The sequence below is a fragment of the Dromaius novaehollandiae genome, chromosome 2 (genome assembly GCF_036370855.1).
Source record: "Dromaius novaehollandiae isolate bDroNov1 chromosome 2, bDroNov1.hap1, whole genome shotgun sequence".
Lineage (NCBI taxonomy): Eukaryota > Metazoa > Chordata > Aves > Casuariiformes > Dromaiidae > Dromaius > Dromaius novaehollandiae.
The window spans coordinates 103964627-103981726 of NC_088099.1; the positions used below are offsets into that span (position 1 = coordinate 103964627).

Genomic DNA, 17100 nt, shown 5'->3' on the forward strand with positions numbered 1-17100 from the left:
TAAGTTTTAAGCTTCTTTTATTAGCTTCAAGCAATTGCCACTTCCCAACATTTTCTACTCCGAGTTACAATTTGACACATACTGTAGAAGACTGCTCTTTCTCCAGTAATCTCACAAACTGGTTTGCCTTCTGTGTATGGATCGATATATATAAAGGTTCTTCAGAGGTATAATGCCACTTACCCTATGTATGGAGATAAAGTATTATTAAAAAGGTTTTAAAAGAATCATTCTATTTTAATTTAAAAATTAAAAACTGTTTAAGTAGCATACACTGTGGTTATGTATATTAAAAGAGATTCTAACTGCCTATGTATCTGATTCAGCACTAAAAAAGGCAGGGCATTTCATTTCTGTCCTTAGGGATTTGGGTTAAAAAGTGCAAATGGTAGCATGGTTTTTCTGGATGCTGCCAAACCAAACATGTTAAACATGAAGCTTCTTGTTTTAGAGAGAAGGGAATAGAAGGTAGCACAGCAGATGTAACCAAACATTCTTTATGCAGGACTAAATGAAGATAAAAATTTAATTTTTATGTATAGGAGGAACAAATAAATTATCCTCCTTCCTAGATTAGCTGAAAAATAGTTCAACAAGAAAAATCTGTTGCACAGCTGTTCTACTTGTACTGAGCGGCAAGCACTGGAATTCAGCTAACTACAGTGACACTGGTAACTTCTCTGCTATCCTCAGAAACCAAAAGCTACAAGGGACAGGTACTGCCTAACACTGGACAGGTTCCTTGACAGAAGTCTTCTATTCTAGAGGCTTTTGAAGCCAGAATTAAAGATTATCTGTTGTTGCCAACAGAAAAAAGCTGAAGCTGGAACAGGGCAGAGGACTGAAATCCACTTGCTTTTGAACAATCCCCTGTCAGCCAGTCTCTGGTTTATCAACAATAAAGTCTGACAGAATTAAAATAAGGAACCTGCTGAAGTTCAAGAAAAAAAAAATGCATCACCTGCTTATATATTTACTAGTTAAAAAAAGTGTATTTTAACCAAACATAATAATAGACTCTTCCCTAAATGACAGGTTTTGTATTGGCCATTTTATCATTTTAAGAAAACCGCATTAAATGATAATGTTTATTTACCTACATTTAATCACAATTAAAAAAAATATCCAACCAGAAAATAAACAAGCACATCTATGTAACAAATACTAATACAGCAAGTATATTCTAAGCAGTAAGAATACAGCAGCAGTGTTAATCAATTCTAAACTGGAATGCTGGAAACCAAAAGATTAGACAGAACTACATGAAGAATATTTTTCATATCTTTTATAGGACAGAAACCTTTGTTCATGTCTTCTGGTAGTCGTCATCTTCTTTTGAGCTGCACCTACAACACAAAGAACAAGTAAACGAGCAACTTTATACTTCTTCAGATTAGCTTAAGACAGTTCTGTAGGTATTAAGGTGCATTGTTTCTATTGCATTGTTTCTGTATCACCACTCATTTCATTGTTTTATATTCCTATGTTAAAAATAAAATACAAAGCAACAGAAAGAATAAGCTCTTACTACATCTGTGTAAAACTGCCATCAGAAGTGCTGCCTATGTTGTGCAAGGGCAAGTTACTTTCTATATTTAACTAGCAAGCAACTAATACTTCATTAAATGCGAAAGCTGCATTTTCTATTTCCTGTATACAAGTACCTTAGTGTGTGGAAATAAGAACAGATTACTTTTTATTAAAAAATATTAGAATATAAATTGAGAAGAGACAGGTTGAAGGTTCCAAATAGCATATAAAACCACCCATCTCCTGCCTGTTTTTGTAGTTAGTTCATTACATCTCCTTGGTGGGGTATCTCCCACCAGCAGAATGACTGCTTTGCCTCATTTTTCCATTCTTGAGTGCACTAAGAGTGCATGATTGTTGCCATTATGTACCTAGATGGATACAAAAACCCTCCTGAGTTTAAAGTAGTATTATAAAATATGTGAAACCAGTGGGTTTTGCACACCTTTTCAGAATATATTAACAAAAATGAAAAGATGAACCTCTTAATATTGTAAGAGAGAATTACTAAACAGCAGTATGGACCTGAAAAGTTTGATTTTGATTTCCTCATGTTGCATAACCAACTCACAAATGTTTCAAGCTGTTTTTAACTTGTTGCTAAATGTTTATCTACACATGCTGTCAGAAATAACCTTGTTAGGAAGGTGAAGTTGGTGTCTCAGCAAATCAGACCCATGGAGTAGGCGTTGAGTGGCCTGTGACTCGCTTTCCTTTTTCTCTTTCAGCACCATCAAAAGGAAAAGTGAGAAAAACAGCACAAACATTAGTTAAATCCTGAATTTAATCCCATGTCCTACAGGAATAATTTCATTACAATGAAAGCAGACAGACAGTATCTGTAGGGTTTGTTTTCTTTAAGCAGTGATAATTATATATCTAATTAACATAGCCTATAGCACTCCCAAAGATCATAATTTTTAATAAACCCTTCAATTAAATGATTAATAGAAAATGCAGGGGTGGTTCTTACAAATTACCTGATTTACCATCACTGAAGACAGATTCTTTTAAAAATGGCTACAAATGCCTTGTTCACAAAAGACTTTATTATCTAATGATGCATACTGAAAACATACAGAAATCTGCATGGTCCACTTTACATGCAGCAGAACAATCTTCACTTTACAATAAGTGTCAACTGTTTTATGCAAGAGACAACACTTTAAAGTCACATTTTTTAAAGAAAAGCTTCATTTACAAAAGAAATAAAAGGTAAAGAAGCAATTACCGCTTTTAAAAAGCAGCTGCTTTGTTCAAGAGTGGAAGGTTTATGCCTGTATTGAAAGACAACATGATCACAAATAATGAAAACAATGAACAAATGAAACACTTTTAGCATAAAGCAGTACACTTTCAAAATGACATACAAATAGTTAAAAATTTCATTATGTTGTCTATCTATCCTTTAGATATAAGGTCTTTCAAATGAGATCCCAACATATGTAATTACTAAATGAAAACTCTTCTGAAAGTATTGGTTCTATGTCATAGTGAACTGTATTTAACAAAATGTATACAAAGTCTATAGCAAGTTGATTAAAAAAATTAAAGTAATAAGAAACAGTACACTGAAGGCGCTCTATCCATCAAGTGCGCGCTCTCAAAATTTTAAATGTGATGAACAGAACAGAAGTTGTAACTATGCCACGGTTGTAATGCCAGAAAATAAAACAAGATCATTTATCAAACATGCAGGGAATTCTGCCACAATGCTATTGTCTCTCATTTGTCAGTTGTTCCAGTAAAATAACAGCTTAAACACCGGTGATGTTGATGGGTTAGCTTACCTTCAGTGTACTGAAAGTTGTACACAACCTGCTTTAAAAGAGGAGACCATCCCTGCAGGCAGGCTCAAGAAGGAACAGACCCCCTTCGGCACTGACTACACCAAGGGCATGCTGCTGTGGCCTGCACACACACACCTAGGAAAATGTGAATATAAACAGCATTTATGCTGGCCATTTTTTAAAGACAAAAATGAAGCCAAGTCTGCTAAAAACAAATCAACCACCCAGTATTACTGCTCTTTTTATAACAGATGCTTTTTCTTTTTATAATATATACGAACTGCAACGATATACATTAGCATTGTACTTCTGTGCAGTCTTGGCAATTAGAACAGTTCTACAGTGAAAATTTTCACATAAGACACAAAACAGAATTACTCTAACATTTCTAAAAGAAATATCAGCCTTGATGTTAATTCAAATGTATCATTTCTTCCTCAACTTTGCAGGGGAAATATTTATGTTTATATACATTAATAACTGCTGTGAAATTTCTTCAGTCTTTGTATCTTAATTACTCAAACCCTTTGAACTTCTTCATCTGGTTTAAATTTTTTCCTGGATGAAGGCATGCTGAAGAGCCTGGTTGATGCTAATCCGTTTAGCCGGGTCTAACATTAGAATCTGGTCCAACAAGTCCTTTAGCTGGTGTACTTTTTTACGCTGGTCTTCAGGGAGTCGTTGGCACCCAATCAAGTCTGCTAACAGGTCCTTGGTTGGATTAATGGTGCTCATAACAGTAACTTTCTCCTATGAATACAAAAACAGTAACCTTGTAGAACAGAAGTAGTGCACAAAACCCTGGCTGTTTTACAGGGCTTAAGAAGCAACTTTTTTGCAGGGTTGTATCTGATCACTTTCCCAGTGCAGTGCATCATATGGCCTCATAAATCCTCACACAGGCAAAGGGAAAGTGTGGAAATAAGCAGTCAGGGGAAGGCCAGGCTATTTTTCATCCACGGTAGGTGCAGATGAACCTAAAGCCTCAGTTAACCACAAACATGATCAAAAGTCCACACAGAAAGCATCCCACATCTGATCATTAATTCTGGGATAATTAATGGGTTTCCAATGTTAAGACTGCACAGAAAATAAGTATGACCTGCCTGTCGTAGGAGGTCGCTGTTAAGTCTGGCATTCTCCTCTAACAGGAGGGCAGAATATTTTTTGTTAGTAATTTCAGGATAGTTTATATGAAGACACCTTCTATACCTAAAGAGATGGAACTCTGATTTCTCTTAAACACCAAGTTATTCAATTATAGGAAAAATATTTATTGCCAGATTATAATCATATACTCTATCCACACTGCTCCACAGGATAATCTAACACCTTCCAAATCCTGTTTTTAATTAAGATGTGTTGGAAACACCACTGTAGTAGGAAAAACTTGGAAAAAAGTAATAGCTTAGTTGAACATTAAGGACTTACCCTTTCTGTCACTTTATCTACTTCTATATACATAAAGTTGAGATTTTGATCAAAGTGCTGATCTTTGAACACGCCTTTTCGAATCATCTGGAAAATGAGAGGCAAGAGTTTTGGGTAAGTTCTCTAAGTCTTACAAATTCCACAATTAACATCAACATCTACTAACTGATTGCAACATGAATAATTTAGTATTTCTAAAAAAAAATATATATCAAAAGGACAGTGAGAAATGACTAGAAATTGAATGAAAAAAATACAGTTCAAACCAGTTGAAAAAGGACAGTGTCTTCCATTGACTTACGTATTTTTTTCAGGTCAGTGCTTAGAAGGTTTCTGCTTTCACTTTATACTTAGTCTATGAAAAAGAAGCTGTACACTTTCACTTCATAAGATTTTAAATCAATATAAATTATACAGTCAGAGGGATGTCTGATATTTACTGGCTGTTAAGAGAAGATGTATATGATAAGAAACAGAATTAAAGGAGAAAAAAAGAAAGTATGTTCAATTCAGTAGTTTAAGATGTCAGTGAAATTTATGTACTTGTTTTTCTTACCTTGTTGGGCATCTTTCCTTTGAGATCCATGGCTAGTTTCAGCATATGGTTATTGGTTTTGCCAGGAAAGAGTATTTTTCCTGTATAAAGTTCATATAATGTGCAGCCTACAGACCACATATCTATACCATAGTCATAGATTTTTCCTATAACTGAAACAGAGCAAATCAAGTTAATCCCATAAAGGCAGTTGTAAAGATATACTATCACAAAAGTAAACAGATGAAAAAATTCTGATTTGGAAATTATGTTGGTGCTCCTACTCTTCGGAAAAAGAAGGTACCATAAAAGAAGGAAGCAACCCTTCTCACTTTTACAGGATACCTATTTTTAGAAAGGGAGATTTTTACCTAACATCCAAACAAATCTCAACAACTTAAGTTATTAAAAAAAGTCAGAACAGTACCTCTGAATTAAAACAAAACTATAACCAAATCAGAATGACTTCTCCCTGTCCTCACTGAACTGAAAACCAACATACAGGAAGAGTCACACAAACATGCTTTCAAAGTTTGAACTTTTGACTACCATAAATTTCCAAAGTGACGTTATTCTGGGACTGAATAGAGAATAAACTCAAAGCAAATTCTCATTTGCTCATAGTGGTATAGCCTGCTACTGCTTAAGATGAGTGTGGCCAATCTAAATTTACTTACTGATTTCAGGAGCTCGATAAAATCTACTAACGAGATACGGTGTGATATCGTTATCTGCAACATGTGAAGCTGATCCAAAATCACAAAGCTTTAATATCGTTTTAGACTCATTCACCTGCAAGTTAAAAATAAATATGTATTTGCACTGTTTGCAGACAGGATTGCCAACAGCACTGTGAAATTAACAATGCATTTATGTCAGAGACAAGAAAAACATCCAGCCTTTAAATTTCAAATTCTTCCCATGTTTCAATCCTTCCTCTCTATATTCTAAAGAAACAGTAAAGCCTCCATAAAATGAAGTTACAGTTAATGTTTTCAGATCATACAAAATACTGAACAGGTGACTTTCATGTACTTTTCCCTTACCTACCTTACTATTTTTTTCAGTTGTGCTATTTGATTATTTCTACATGGATCACAGGTATTTTAAAGCAGGGGAAAAAATTAACCTTGAATGTTATTTAACTGCTTCTGTCTAGATATCAAAAATTAAACACAAAACATGCAAAAAAATTTGCATTTTTATTTTAACATATCAGCAATGTACACAGTAATAGTGACACCTGCTGAGAAAGTCAGAAATGTAGTTTCATAGCTTTTGACATCCATGGCATGAGAGTCAAAGACATGCACAGGGTTACTAAGCAAACATAATTTATATTAGAGTTCCCATCTCTTTCAAAAAAAAATACAAACATGCCAAGAAAAGTCCCACATACACACTTCAAAGTACTTTTTAAACAATGCATATGATTTTTTATATATATAAATATATATATATATAAAAAAAAATATATCTACATAATCTCTATATATATCTCTATCTATCTACCTATATCAGTGCTCAGACAACTCTTCCATGGCATTAAAGCACTGATTTCGCCTTACTTCATCTGGCTTGGTACAAAGTTAGTTGAAAAGGTACTCTCTTATGCACCCCAAATATTACCTGCATCTCTGGACAACTAAAGTTAGCAACTTCCAATATGCAGACAATACCCTGCTCAAAGATCAGTCCAGAATGGGATCAAAGGCATATCAAACATCGCTTGGGAAACAAGTGAGTCACCTTTGCAGTATAACTGAGACCAAACATCCTATGTTAAGGACAACCAAAAGCTACCTTCAAAGCTAAACACGCCTCATTGCAGTACCAGTAACCGGATGCTTAAAATACCAACACCAATTCATTTATCAACATCCTGTAACAGTGGGAAAAAAAGTTATGATCACAATTAGTTAACAACTGCTCTGTATTTTGTCATTCAAATCATCTTCCAGTAATAAATCCTGCAAGAAAAACAGTGCTGCGATGATGTTACCTTATCATTAGAAACTTGCATCTAACATGCACAGGAAATAAATTTCACAGAAAAAAAAAACATCTGACAAAGCCTCTAGTCATTAACAAGCAAATCACCTGACTTTTAAATTACATTTCTTTAAATTAAGTATTTTTATATATTCATTTTTCTAGGCAACTCCAAGTTAAGGATTTAAATAATAAGAAATAAATAGGTCAATTATTTAGGTTATCTAAAAATAGTATTACTGTATTCAGCTTCATAAACTGGTAATTTTTCTAATATGAAGCAAAACAGTTTAATAATCTACATGAATACAAGCATGCTGGGTGTCATGGCACTTCAAAGTTTAGGCTTGAGAAGGAAGTGTATGAAATGGGAACCTCTCCCTCCCACAGATTCTTATTTTTTAATAGCCTAAAAAAGCAACATCAGAACTTGCTAATATAAATTATAGAAATGCAGTAAAGTGAAAGAAACATGTAAGACTTTAGAACAAAACACAAAAATTTGCAAGACATGGAGAGAACCCTGAATAAATCGAATATTTCATAGTAGGAACAATTTTTATATCTAAAATTGCCAAAGAACAACATGTACACAAGTAGGTAGAATTGTTTTCAGTAATACTGGTTGCATGAAAGACTTTCTGTTACTAGAACTACCCTTTCCTATTCCTGCTTAATCATTATTTTTAAACATCTGCTTGGTAAAGACTACTCCTGTATATTTGTTATTGAATCTGTTACAGACTATTTCAACAAGTGAAGGGTATAAAAAAGTCTTCTGGAGAAGACTACAGTGACTTAGTGGTAAGAAAGGAGAACACAAATGATTTCTAATTCTCTAGAAAATACGGAAAAATATCCTTGCTGGACCTTCATTCTAGATACTGAAATTATATCTGTTTAGAGCTCCTCTACGCCACTCATAAAACAGTGTATTATTCACATATCTCACATTTAGATAGTAAATTTTAGAGCTGCAATGGCATGAAGTGAACATTTTGAGTAAAATAGAAATCTGAATGCATCACAGGGATGACAAGAAAATCAAAGTCAACCCATGTTTGGTTTCAAAAGCGTTAATCACTTTTCCCCATCATCTCATCCAAATAAACAAAATCTCCAAACGCAAACAATTTAATTAAATTTTGCAGAAAGCAAGAGCATTTTTCAACTGCACGGAAAAATTGCTGAGACTATAGAAGATCTGCTTTATGAAAAGATACAAGTGTGTAAGTGAATGCAGGTTAGTTTGAGAAAGACTGTACTAGATAAACAATTTTATTTGGAAGCTTAGTTGCAATTTAAGTATTTGATTGTATTATATTTCTTGTTTACTGTTTATACCATGAAGCCATCTTTTTTCAAAACATGAACTCTAAAATTTTTCAGGGAAAGAAAACAAATTTTTGATTTCATCTGAATTCACAGAATTCAGACAAATGGTATTCATTCCAAATACTTGATTTTCCACATATTTTATTTTACACTATAGACTGTGCAAAGTAAGTTTAAATTATTACTTACCAAAATATTATCTGGTTTAATGTCTGCATGTAGGATATTGCATCTTTTAAGAAGTTTTAATGCCAAGAACAACTGCTGGCTGTAGGAACGCACAGCTTTAATATGGAGACCAACATCTTTCCCATACTTTTTCAACACTTCTCGTAAATTCATACTATTAGAGAGAGAGAACAGAAGATAACTTAACAAAGAAAAGTGTTTTGGCCCTCTAAACTATAAGAGGAATATGAAGAAACTAGTTAGCTTTAGATATTTTGGGAAAAGCAGCATTCAACTTAAAATACATTACTCTTAAGGTTTAGCAATGAAGCAGAACTGTTAATCGATCAGATCTACTATATACTGTATAGTTACTGACTAGACTGACATCAGTTCAGAACACATTTTAAATCAAGATTAATTTAACAGAATTAATTAGCACATGAACTGCATTTTCTTAACAACTATACTCTCTTTGTACTCTTTTACTTAAACAAACAAACAAACAAAAAATATTTGAGGAGGCCATGTTCTGATGACTTGAAAAGTAGACAGGTAAAAAGGGCAGTGATTCCATCACAGGATATAAATAATGTACAAGTGTGTTATAAAAAGTGCAGCTCAAGAAAGTAATTGATCTTACTGCTTATTAATCAAAATATAATGGCCATTTTGTAAAACTTGCACTGTTTCAGCAAAAAAACAACAAAATAATTATCTTCACCTCAAAAACTCATGGCAAAAATTAAAATATGACATACAGGAAAACTTAGGATATGAACAATAGTATGTCTCCATCTAAGCAAAAATGGAAACTAAGGCACTGAATATATCCAGATCTATCATAAAACACACTGTCTCCAATTAACCTGTCAAAGGAACCTGACTATTTAAAGCAAAAGCAAGTATGCAAAGTACACTAACAATTTCTTCCTTAGAGCATGGTTGCATATGTAGTCTTCAGATAACATACAGCATTTGTTGAACCTCTCCGGGAATGCATTCTGAATCCAAACCCATAAAATAAAGAATTATGAAAGCCAAGAACAACATGATGACCAAAAAAAATCATTAAGAACATCATCAGTAAGATGAACCACCTTAATAATATATTGTTTTGTTTCAAATATGGACCAGGCAGCAAGTTCATAATGATGCTTCAGGTAAATCTGAAATAATTCAGTCATCTGTGGACTTCTGCTTTCAGGTATTTTTAATAAAATTCCTTGCATTCTTGAATCTTAGCAATGGAACAAGAAAGATACTAAAATGAAAACAACAGTCAAGAGCAGAACGTTCAAGATCACTTAACTGAACTTTATTTTTATAGAAAGCCCCATATATTGGTCATCTTACCTGAGTGGCTCAAATACGAGACAGAGATGCTGTTTGTGGTAGAAATGCCTGAATAATCGTAGACAATGAAACTTGTCATCAGGATCTGCATCATTGAGCTTCTTCAAAAATTCCAGTTCTTTTAGGCCAGTTTTTTGCCTAAAAATGAAGAAATACAATTAGAAAACAAAATGTTTAAAATTCTAATACCTTCTTTTAATCTAGACATTCACTTGGCTGGTTGTAATTATCACGAAACAAGAAATGTTTTGCAGTTTCTTAATGTAGCACTGGTTGAAAAAAGTCATCTGTGGTTTACTGTCAGTATCTACACTGTGCATAATTTTATTCCATTCTTTGAGCATCATCTGTGACTTTTTAACCTACTTGTACTTTCCTCCTCCCTCCTGATTGCATTTAAAGCTGAAATTGGATTTTCTCCTGTAATACGGTACAGCTGAGTTTTACAGAACACATTTCAGAAGTTTACTTTTTTAAAAAAAGTATTTAACCATGTATATTATTAAATAAATTTTAAGCCAAACTGACCACAGAGCGAAGTACACACCCAAATTGAACTATCTACATAAAATACCAAAATGAAATAATTTATTGCCTGTTTATTTTTATCACTGCTAAGTATGCATTCACATAAACCAAAATAACCCAGTTAAATATACAACAGTGCCAGTTTTAAAACTTCCAAGGTAAAATGCATGGAAAAGATTTTCAGTTGTCTTTAATGGCAGAGGACATAATACATGATTCCAGCAACACTGCAGCAGGTGCTAAAAACGTGTTACAGATGAGTCCTCACACAGCATAATAATGTAGTCTAACCCAACATCGCACTAATTAACACTCACTTAATCTGAAAGACCTTCAGCAATTTTTTCTCTATAGGCACAGTCCCATCCCTTTCCTATACGCATAGGCATGTGCACGCACACACACGTGCATGCGCACACACACAGAATATATTAAAAAAGCTGCAGATGACTGACCAGGATCCAATCTATAGCCTGCCAAATGGATTTGGTCCATCAAAACAAAATTATACAGTCCATAGCTAGCACTCTTATCTCCCATCTCAAAAATTTTAGACTTGGGCAGGCCATATAACTGGCTATAAGCTTGTTCTTTGCCACCACTGTTCCTTGTAGTTTTGCAAATGAGAAAGTGCCTGACAAAAATGCAAGTACCCTTCTCCTGTGATAGCTGTAAAGAAGTGTGGATACAAAGTCCTCAAGTGCTTCCAATTATATGGCTCATATTAGCAGAAAAGCAGGAATCACAGCTGTAATCTGTTATTTTGCTTGAGACAAAGGGAGATTCAAATCACATAATGAAAAACTTCCAACTTACATTTGCTTTATTAATACTACTATTATGCAAAAATGTTACTTACATAAGTTCGTTGTTCCTGATGATTTTAACAGCTACTTCTTGGTTTGCTCTTGCCATATCCCTGGCTCGCACTACGTTACTAAAGACTCCCTGGCCCGTATAACCATAGACATTGTAACGTTTATCTAGAACTTCGCCTATGTTAACACCTGAAGGATAAAAATCAAGCAATTTACAGTAAAAATTATGAGTGACATATATAACAAAGTATTTTATGAAAAATAAACAGTTCTGTATAATTCAGAAATGGGGGGAAAAGGATAGTCACTTAAAAACTTGATGGCATACATTTTATACCTCGTTGTGTGAAAATTTTGTGGAACTGAAATTGTGATTCTGTAAGTCTGGCGTCTTTTCATACTGAGGTTAAAAGCTGCATGCCCATTTCATCCATTACAGGAATATTTCTTCTGACTTTTACTATTGCAAATGATTTTAACACTGAGCAGTGAAGTGAAATATGCTCACTTTAGTATCTCCATTCTAAGTACTGGATGACAACTAGGCATCCATGTTCTCCTGGATGCTGTTTTGGTTTCAAATCCTGGCCAGCACCGCTTTCCTTTGTGGGGGTGATCTCATGGCTGTAAATGACTTCGGACAGTTTTTAGTTTTACCCGGACTGAAATTCTGTGATATATGTGGCAGCAGTTTGACACTGCACAAACGTGTCAAACTAAGCGAGGGTCCTGTAGTGTGGTTACTTTAGAATAACGTTTCAGTGCTTTTAAACGAGGATATTTTCTATTTAGCATCCTTTTTTCAGATTTAAGTGCAAATCGACGTATTTAACTTACGATAATAGCCTTCTGCATCAGTCCAGTTATCCCTGAGATTGGGGTTTTCCTTAAAATCTTTTCCAAACCCAGCAGCCCTTAGACGAGCACTCTGAAATAAAAAGGACAAAAACAGCTTTACTTATGTGCTCCAAATACGTGTTTTTTTCTTTGATGTTTACTCATGAAACCCAAAAGCCCACATGATTAGGCACTTTTTTGCACTGAAACACTGTTCCTCTCCACAGTACAAACACACTTATCTTTTAGGAGACAAAGTACTGAACATAAAATGCTATTTAAACACCAGTACTTGCAGACGGTTGCAGGGGAAGAGAGTAGGAACAATCAATAAAACTATTACTAAATATTAGAAATAGGCAGTGTTTCAGTTATTACCCGCAAGGAATTTGAACAAGTTAAATTAGAATGCACATTCTAGACCATATGAATAACGCTTTTTACCTACAGTACATTTGTGGAAATAAAATTTGAGGGGTAAATACAGTTGCTTAAGGCTTGAATTTTTGTTCATTCTATGCCACTTCAAAAAATCCATACTGTTACACTTATGATCATAAAATTATTACAATTGCTGCTGACATCTCTTAACAGATTTGGCAAAATATTATTCAAATTCAAATCTAAGTAGTTAAGAATATCTTCAGTTGGACACTAGTTCCTGGAAGGGAGAACTGCTTACTCACAAGCCAAACTTTTAAAATCACAAATAAAAAAATCAAATATTCTTCAAGTACTACTTTTTTTTTCCAGATCAAAGGATTTCTTTTTTTTCCTTTTTATGATGTTGGTAGAGTGACACTGTGGCAGCCTTTTGTCACCAATACTTCCATCAACGTCTGCTGTAAAACAAAATTAACTGCAGAATTTCTGAGTTAAGAAAATTGTTGTCTTGACCTATCTCTCAATGGTTGGTGTCAGCAATAACCAAGAAGGTGTACAGAGAATTGCATGTAAAGTCTCAAAACAATTAATTGGACTGCCGCAGTTGACAGATCAGGGCAGCGTATTTAGAGAAAGCTGCTGGAATAATGCAGAAGTAAAAACAGGAAATGCATCTCATCATCTAAAAAGAAGCCACCAGATTAGTCCTGAACAGCATCATCAGCAAATTAAAATACATTACACACACACTTTTAATTAACCATGCATAACCCACTGAAGAGGGTACGTATTTAGGGAAGTGCACATGGTAACATTAACATAAAAGCTTAAGGTACAAAGAACTTTGTTACTGTTTGCCACTGCACATCCTATTGAAACAGCAGGTGAAATCTCCAAGCATTCAGTCAGGCAAAACTCCCACTAATTTAAGTAAGTTTTACTTTGGTGAAATATTAAGAACTACTTTGTCTGCCTCAGCTGATCTAAAGACTCAGACTATATTGCCCACCCAGTTACACATACTTCTATAATCCGAATTCCCACAAAACTCAAGTGACAGTAACTCCTTAACAAAAAGATAAGCAAAAATCCATATATTTCATCTCTAAGAATTACCTACATCAAAGTATGCAGCAAACATATCATCTGATTCTGTGAACATATCAGGAGCTAGCAGCTTCTTCTGAGCTGAACCTTAAAAGGAAATTTAGATTATTCAATATGAAAATGAGGACAAACTAATAATAACTATCAGACTACTATAATTTGTGTCTTGATATCTTTACAATATAATCTAAGATCAATATGGTGGTAAAGAGGTGGCTCTAATACTGCTTTTGGAGAAGATCATTTTAAGAAATTAAAAATTCTACAAATAGAAAGCTCGCGTTAGTTAATTTTTCAGTGCACTCAAAATATGCATACTCCTTGAAAAAAAATAAGCACAGATTTCAAACAATTCATATAGAAAGAAAAATCCCTTATTTTACATGATCCTTACTGATAGTGAATTTATGCATCCAATATACAAAATTAGGGTTTTCTGCTAAACACAAGGTATTTTACTAAAAAAAAAAGTTGTAAAGCCCAAAAGTTCTTTCTTTAGGCAGTGTTTTCGTCAAAGTTTTTCCTGTCAAAAAGGAGCTTGTGTGTAGCTTAGAGTCAAAGATGAAGTTAACTATTATGTTTAAAAGAGAAACATTCTTAATGCAGGCAAGATTATCCCTTTCTCACCTTTTAATCATCTTTAAAGTCCCAAAGACATTTTATTTGGTTGATAAGACAAAAACAAAGAAATATAAATTAAGTACATGTGTTAGTGAAAGCAAGTAAACTTCAAACTATTTCATAACGTATTTTGGTAGCATCCCATCATGACCATGATAAATTACAAACATTCCGTTAATGGTATTAAGCAATGGAGAAAATAAATGGTTAACCCCAGAATTCTCCAATTTTCACAACGCACATAGCCAACTGCTTTCATACAAAAAGATAACTGGATTGAAATCTTCTCAAAACATTGAAAACTGTCATCAATCATGCTGATACCACAGTTTCAAGATACAGACACTTTTGGCATCCTCTTAAGATTTTCTTTTAGTTCAAGTTACTTGTATTTTCATCAGCCTACAATGAGTACAACTTATTACCCTGCCTCTGTGTGAGGTCAGGCTATAAACAAAAAAATGGCGCACTCAAAAAAAAAGATCATCCTGCCATTGTTTTCCACCTGTCACTACAGCCACCCTGACCCAGAATTCTACCAATACAGGAAAATTCCAGGATTTGATAGGAGTGTAACTGATCTATTTTTTAAAAACCTTTTTCATAGCTTAAGAAACGTCTTTGTAGTTATGTTTTCACATACTTCAGTGGACAAAATTTGAAAGCAGTGCATACCTCTGACAAAAAAAGTTATCTGTTTTCCATAAAAAGACTTGGTCTTCGTGGTATGCAAACAGAGAAAAATACATTAAAAAAGCTCTTTTCACCTACACTGCAGGACAACAGTCTGTAAACATACTGGTAAGGGGAGCACAAGGACAGATTCCAGTGCAACATAGCTGTCTCAAAGAGAAGTAGCATTACTTCAAAGGGAAGCATCCACTGCAACATACCACATTCAGTCCCCAAGGATACATCTAGAGCATGACACTAAATACAAGCTAACCATCCAGCTATTTACTGGAGGGTGGGAAGGTTTCACAGGCCTAGTTGAACAGTGTGCTGTTGCAATAAAACTGTAAAGAGTAACTGAAATAGTTAAAACTACCTCAACTATGTCTGCACATGGCTAAACACATACCTTTGACTGCTGGGAAGATGTACAGTAGTGATCTAGTTCCAGCAATCCAAAAGAGAAGAGAAGTGAATTTTCAATACTACAAGGTGCACTAGGAGATTCTCTATGCTCCTTTTGCTGCACCAGGCACAATGCAGGTTTTATGTGACAACGTATTTCAGCATTGCTGTCCAATAATTATGCATGGGGAGAAAGACCAGGAAAAAACCCTTCCCTCACCAACAGTTACTCTGATTAGCATGACTGTCAAAAGTACTAAGTCCATTTTGGCAATCTAAATGACTACAGATCCACTGTTCTTCATAAACAGTGGCTTTAAAAAAGAGAGAGAGAGAGAGACAGAGAGACAGAGAGAGAGAGAGAGAGAGAGACAGACAGACAGACAGACACAGACTGAAAAGAAAAACTGCAAAGTTAAAAAGGATGATTCCTAACTATAAAGACAGGCATTGATATCTGTTTCTCCAAATTTATAACACTAACTGCATTAAGAGTTATGAGAAATATGAAAAACATGTTCTACTCATATCATGCTCCTTAGCAAAAAAGTTTTATTTTAAAGGTATGTTTTAAGTACTATAATATTCAGGTGAACACTCAAAATCTGTCTGAAAAGTCACTGTATTTCCAAGTCTGGAAGTATATCAGGAAATTAAATAAAATGTCTCTTTTACAACGATCTGCTTATGAGTTAAGCTTTCATAAATGACAATACATAGTGAGATTTCAGACTCTTACCGTTGTTCTGCTCAACTGTCATTAGGTTGTGCTTGGCTTTTACTGATGCCTCAAATGTGTCAACATTTTCCCGCTCATACTCTTTAACATCAGCAGCTACTCTTTCTAGGATGTCATCTGGTGAATTTGAGCGACTACGTGTACTACTTTGAGGACTGCTTGGTTCAGATGGTACAGACATATTACTGTCTTCTGTCTGGCCTTTGTATTTCTACAAAAAAGAAATTTTATCATTAATCTCAGCATCACACCTTCAGTCTCAGATGCAATGCCACTGCAATGGAAGCATAAACTTTAGCCAAAACTAACATTTACAATAAATTATTGGGTTGGGTGTGAACCAGTAACAGGCTAAGAGCCTTGCCTTAGTAATGAAAGTAGAGATTGCAATTTTTTGCCCTAACAGTATATATCTTGATGCTGTAAACCCACATGATACTATAACTGTGTACCTGAACAATTGCTTGCCGCTGTAACCGTCTTTGTCTTATTTCTGCTTCTTCATCCTCTTCTTCCAAATCAAAGTCTTCAAGACTACAAAGAGGTCATTACTTTTTAAATACCTTCATAAACACATATGATTACATACTGAATTTTAGCAAATGCAGTTCCTTGGTCTAGGACACACACAATCTAATACTGAACAGTAACTGCTCAACTGACTCAGAAAGCAAAAGCATATTAAATCCCAGCATGTATATTTATATCTTCTCACTGAGAAAATATATCTTTTGATATCTCTTTTGGATTTTGATTAGTTTATTTGTAAGTGTAAACAATTAACAATAAGTGTTTCTAAAAAGGCAAAAAAAGTTGTTAATTTTCATCCCTGCATCATTTTTCCTTGAAAAT

General features: G+C 34.3%; 1 protein-coding gene across 5 annotated transcripts in view; it reads right to left on the minus strand.

Moving 5' to 3' along the window:
• PRP4K (pre-mRNA processing factor kinase PRP4K) overlaps positions 1 to 17100 on the minus strand; it is a 26315-nt gene continuing 9215 nt past the window's right edge. The window contains exons 5-19 of one of the 5 annotated variants that reach the window (XR_010387859.1): positions 16701 to 16782; positions 16249 to 16459; positions 13825 to 13898; positions 12321 to 12411; positions 11525 to 11672; positions 10138 to 10275; positions 8803 to 8956; positions 5964 to 6078; positions 5308 to 5459; positions 4752 to 4838; positions 3321 to 4070; positions 2762 to 2807; positions 2166 to 2251; positions 1301 to 1346; positions 1 to 184 (exon numbers count right to left, since the gene is read on the minus strand). Coding sequence is in view for 1 of the 5 variants with exons in the window: in XM_064507090.1 (XP_064363160.1) it covers positions 3867 to 4070; positions 4752 to 4838; positions 5308 to 5459; positions 5964 to 6078; positions 8803 to 8956; positions 10138 to 10275; positions 11525 to 11672; positions 12321 to 12411; positions 13825 to 13898; positions 16249 to 16459; positions 16701 to 16782 (1456 nt within the window). In the remaining 4 variants the exon portion in view is untranslated. Of the gene's footprint in view, positions 185 to 1300; positions 1347 to 2165; positions 2252 to 2559; positions 4071 to 4751; positions 4839 to 5307; positions 5460 to 5963; positions 6079 to 8802; positions 8957 to 10137; positions 10276 to 11524; positions 11673 to 12320; positions 12412 to 13824; positions 13899 to 16248; positions 16460 to 16700; positions 16783 to 17100 lie in introns of those variants that run through there. The other 4 variants (XR_010387857.1, XR_010387856.1, XR_010387858.1 and 1 more) reach the window with 4 other exon arrangements.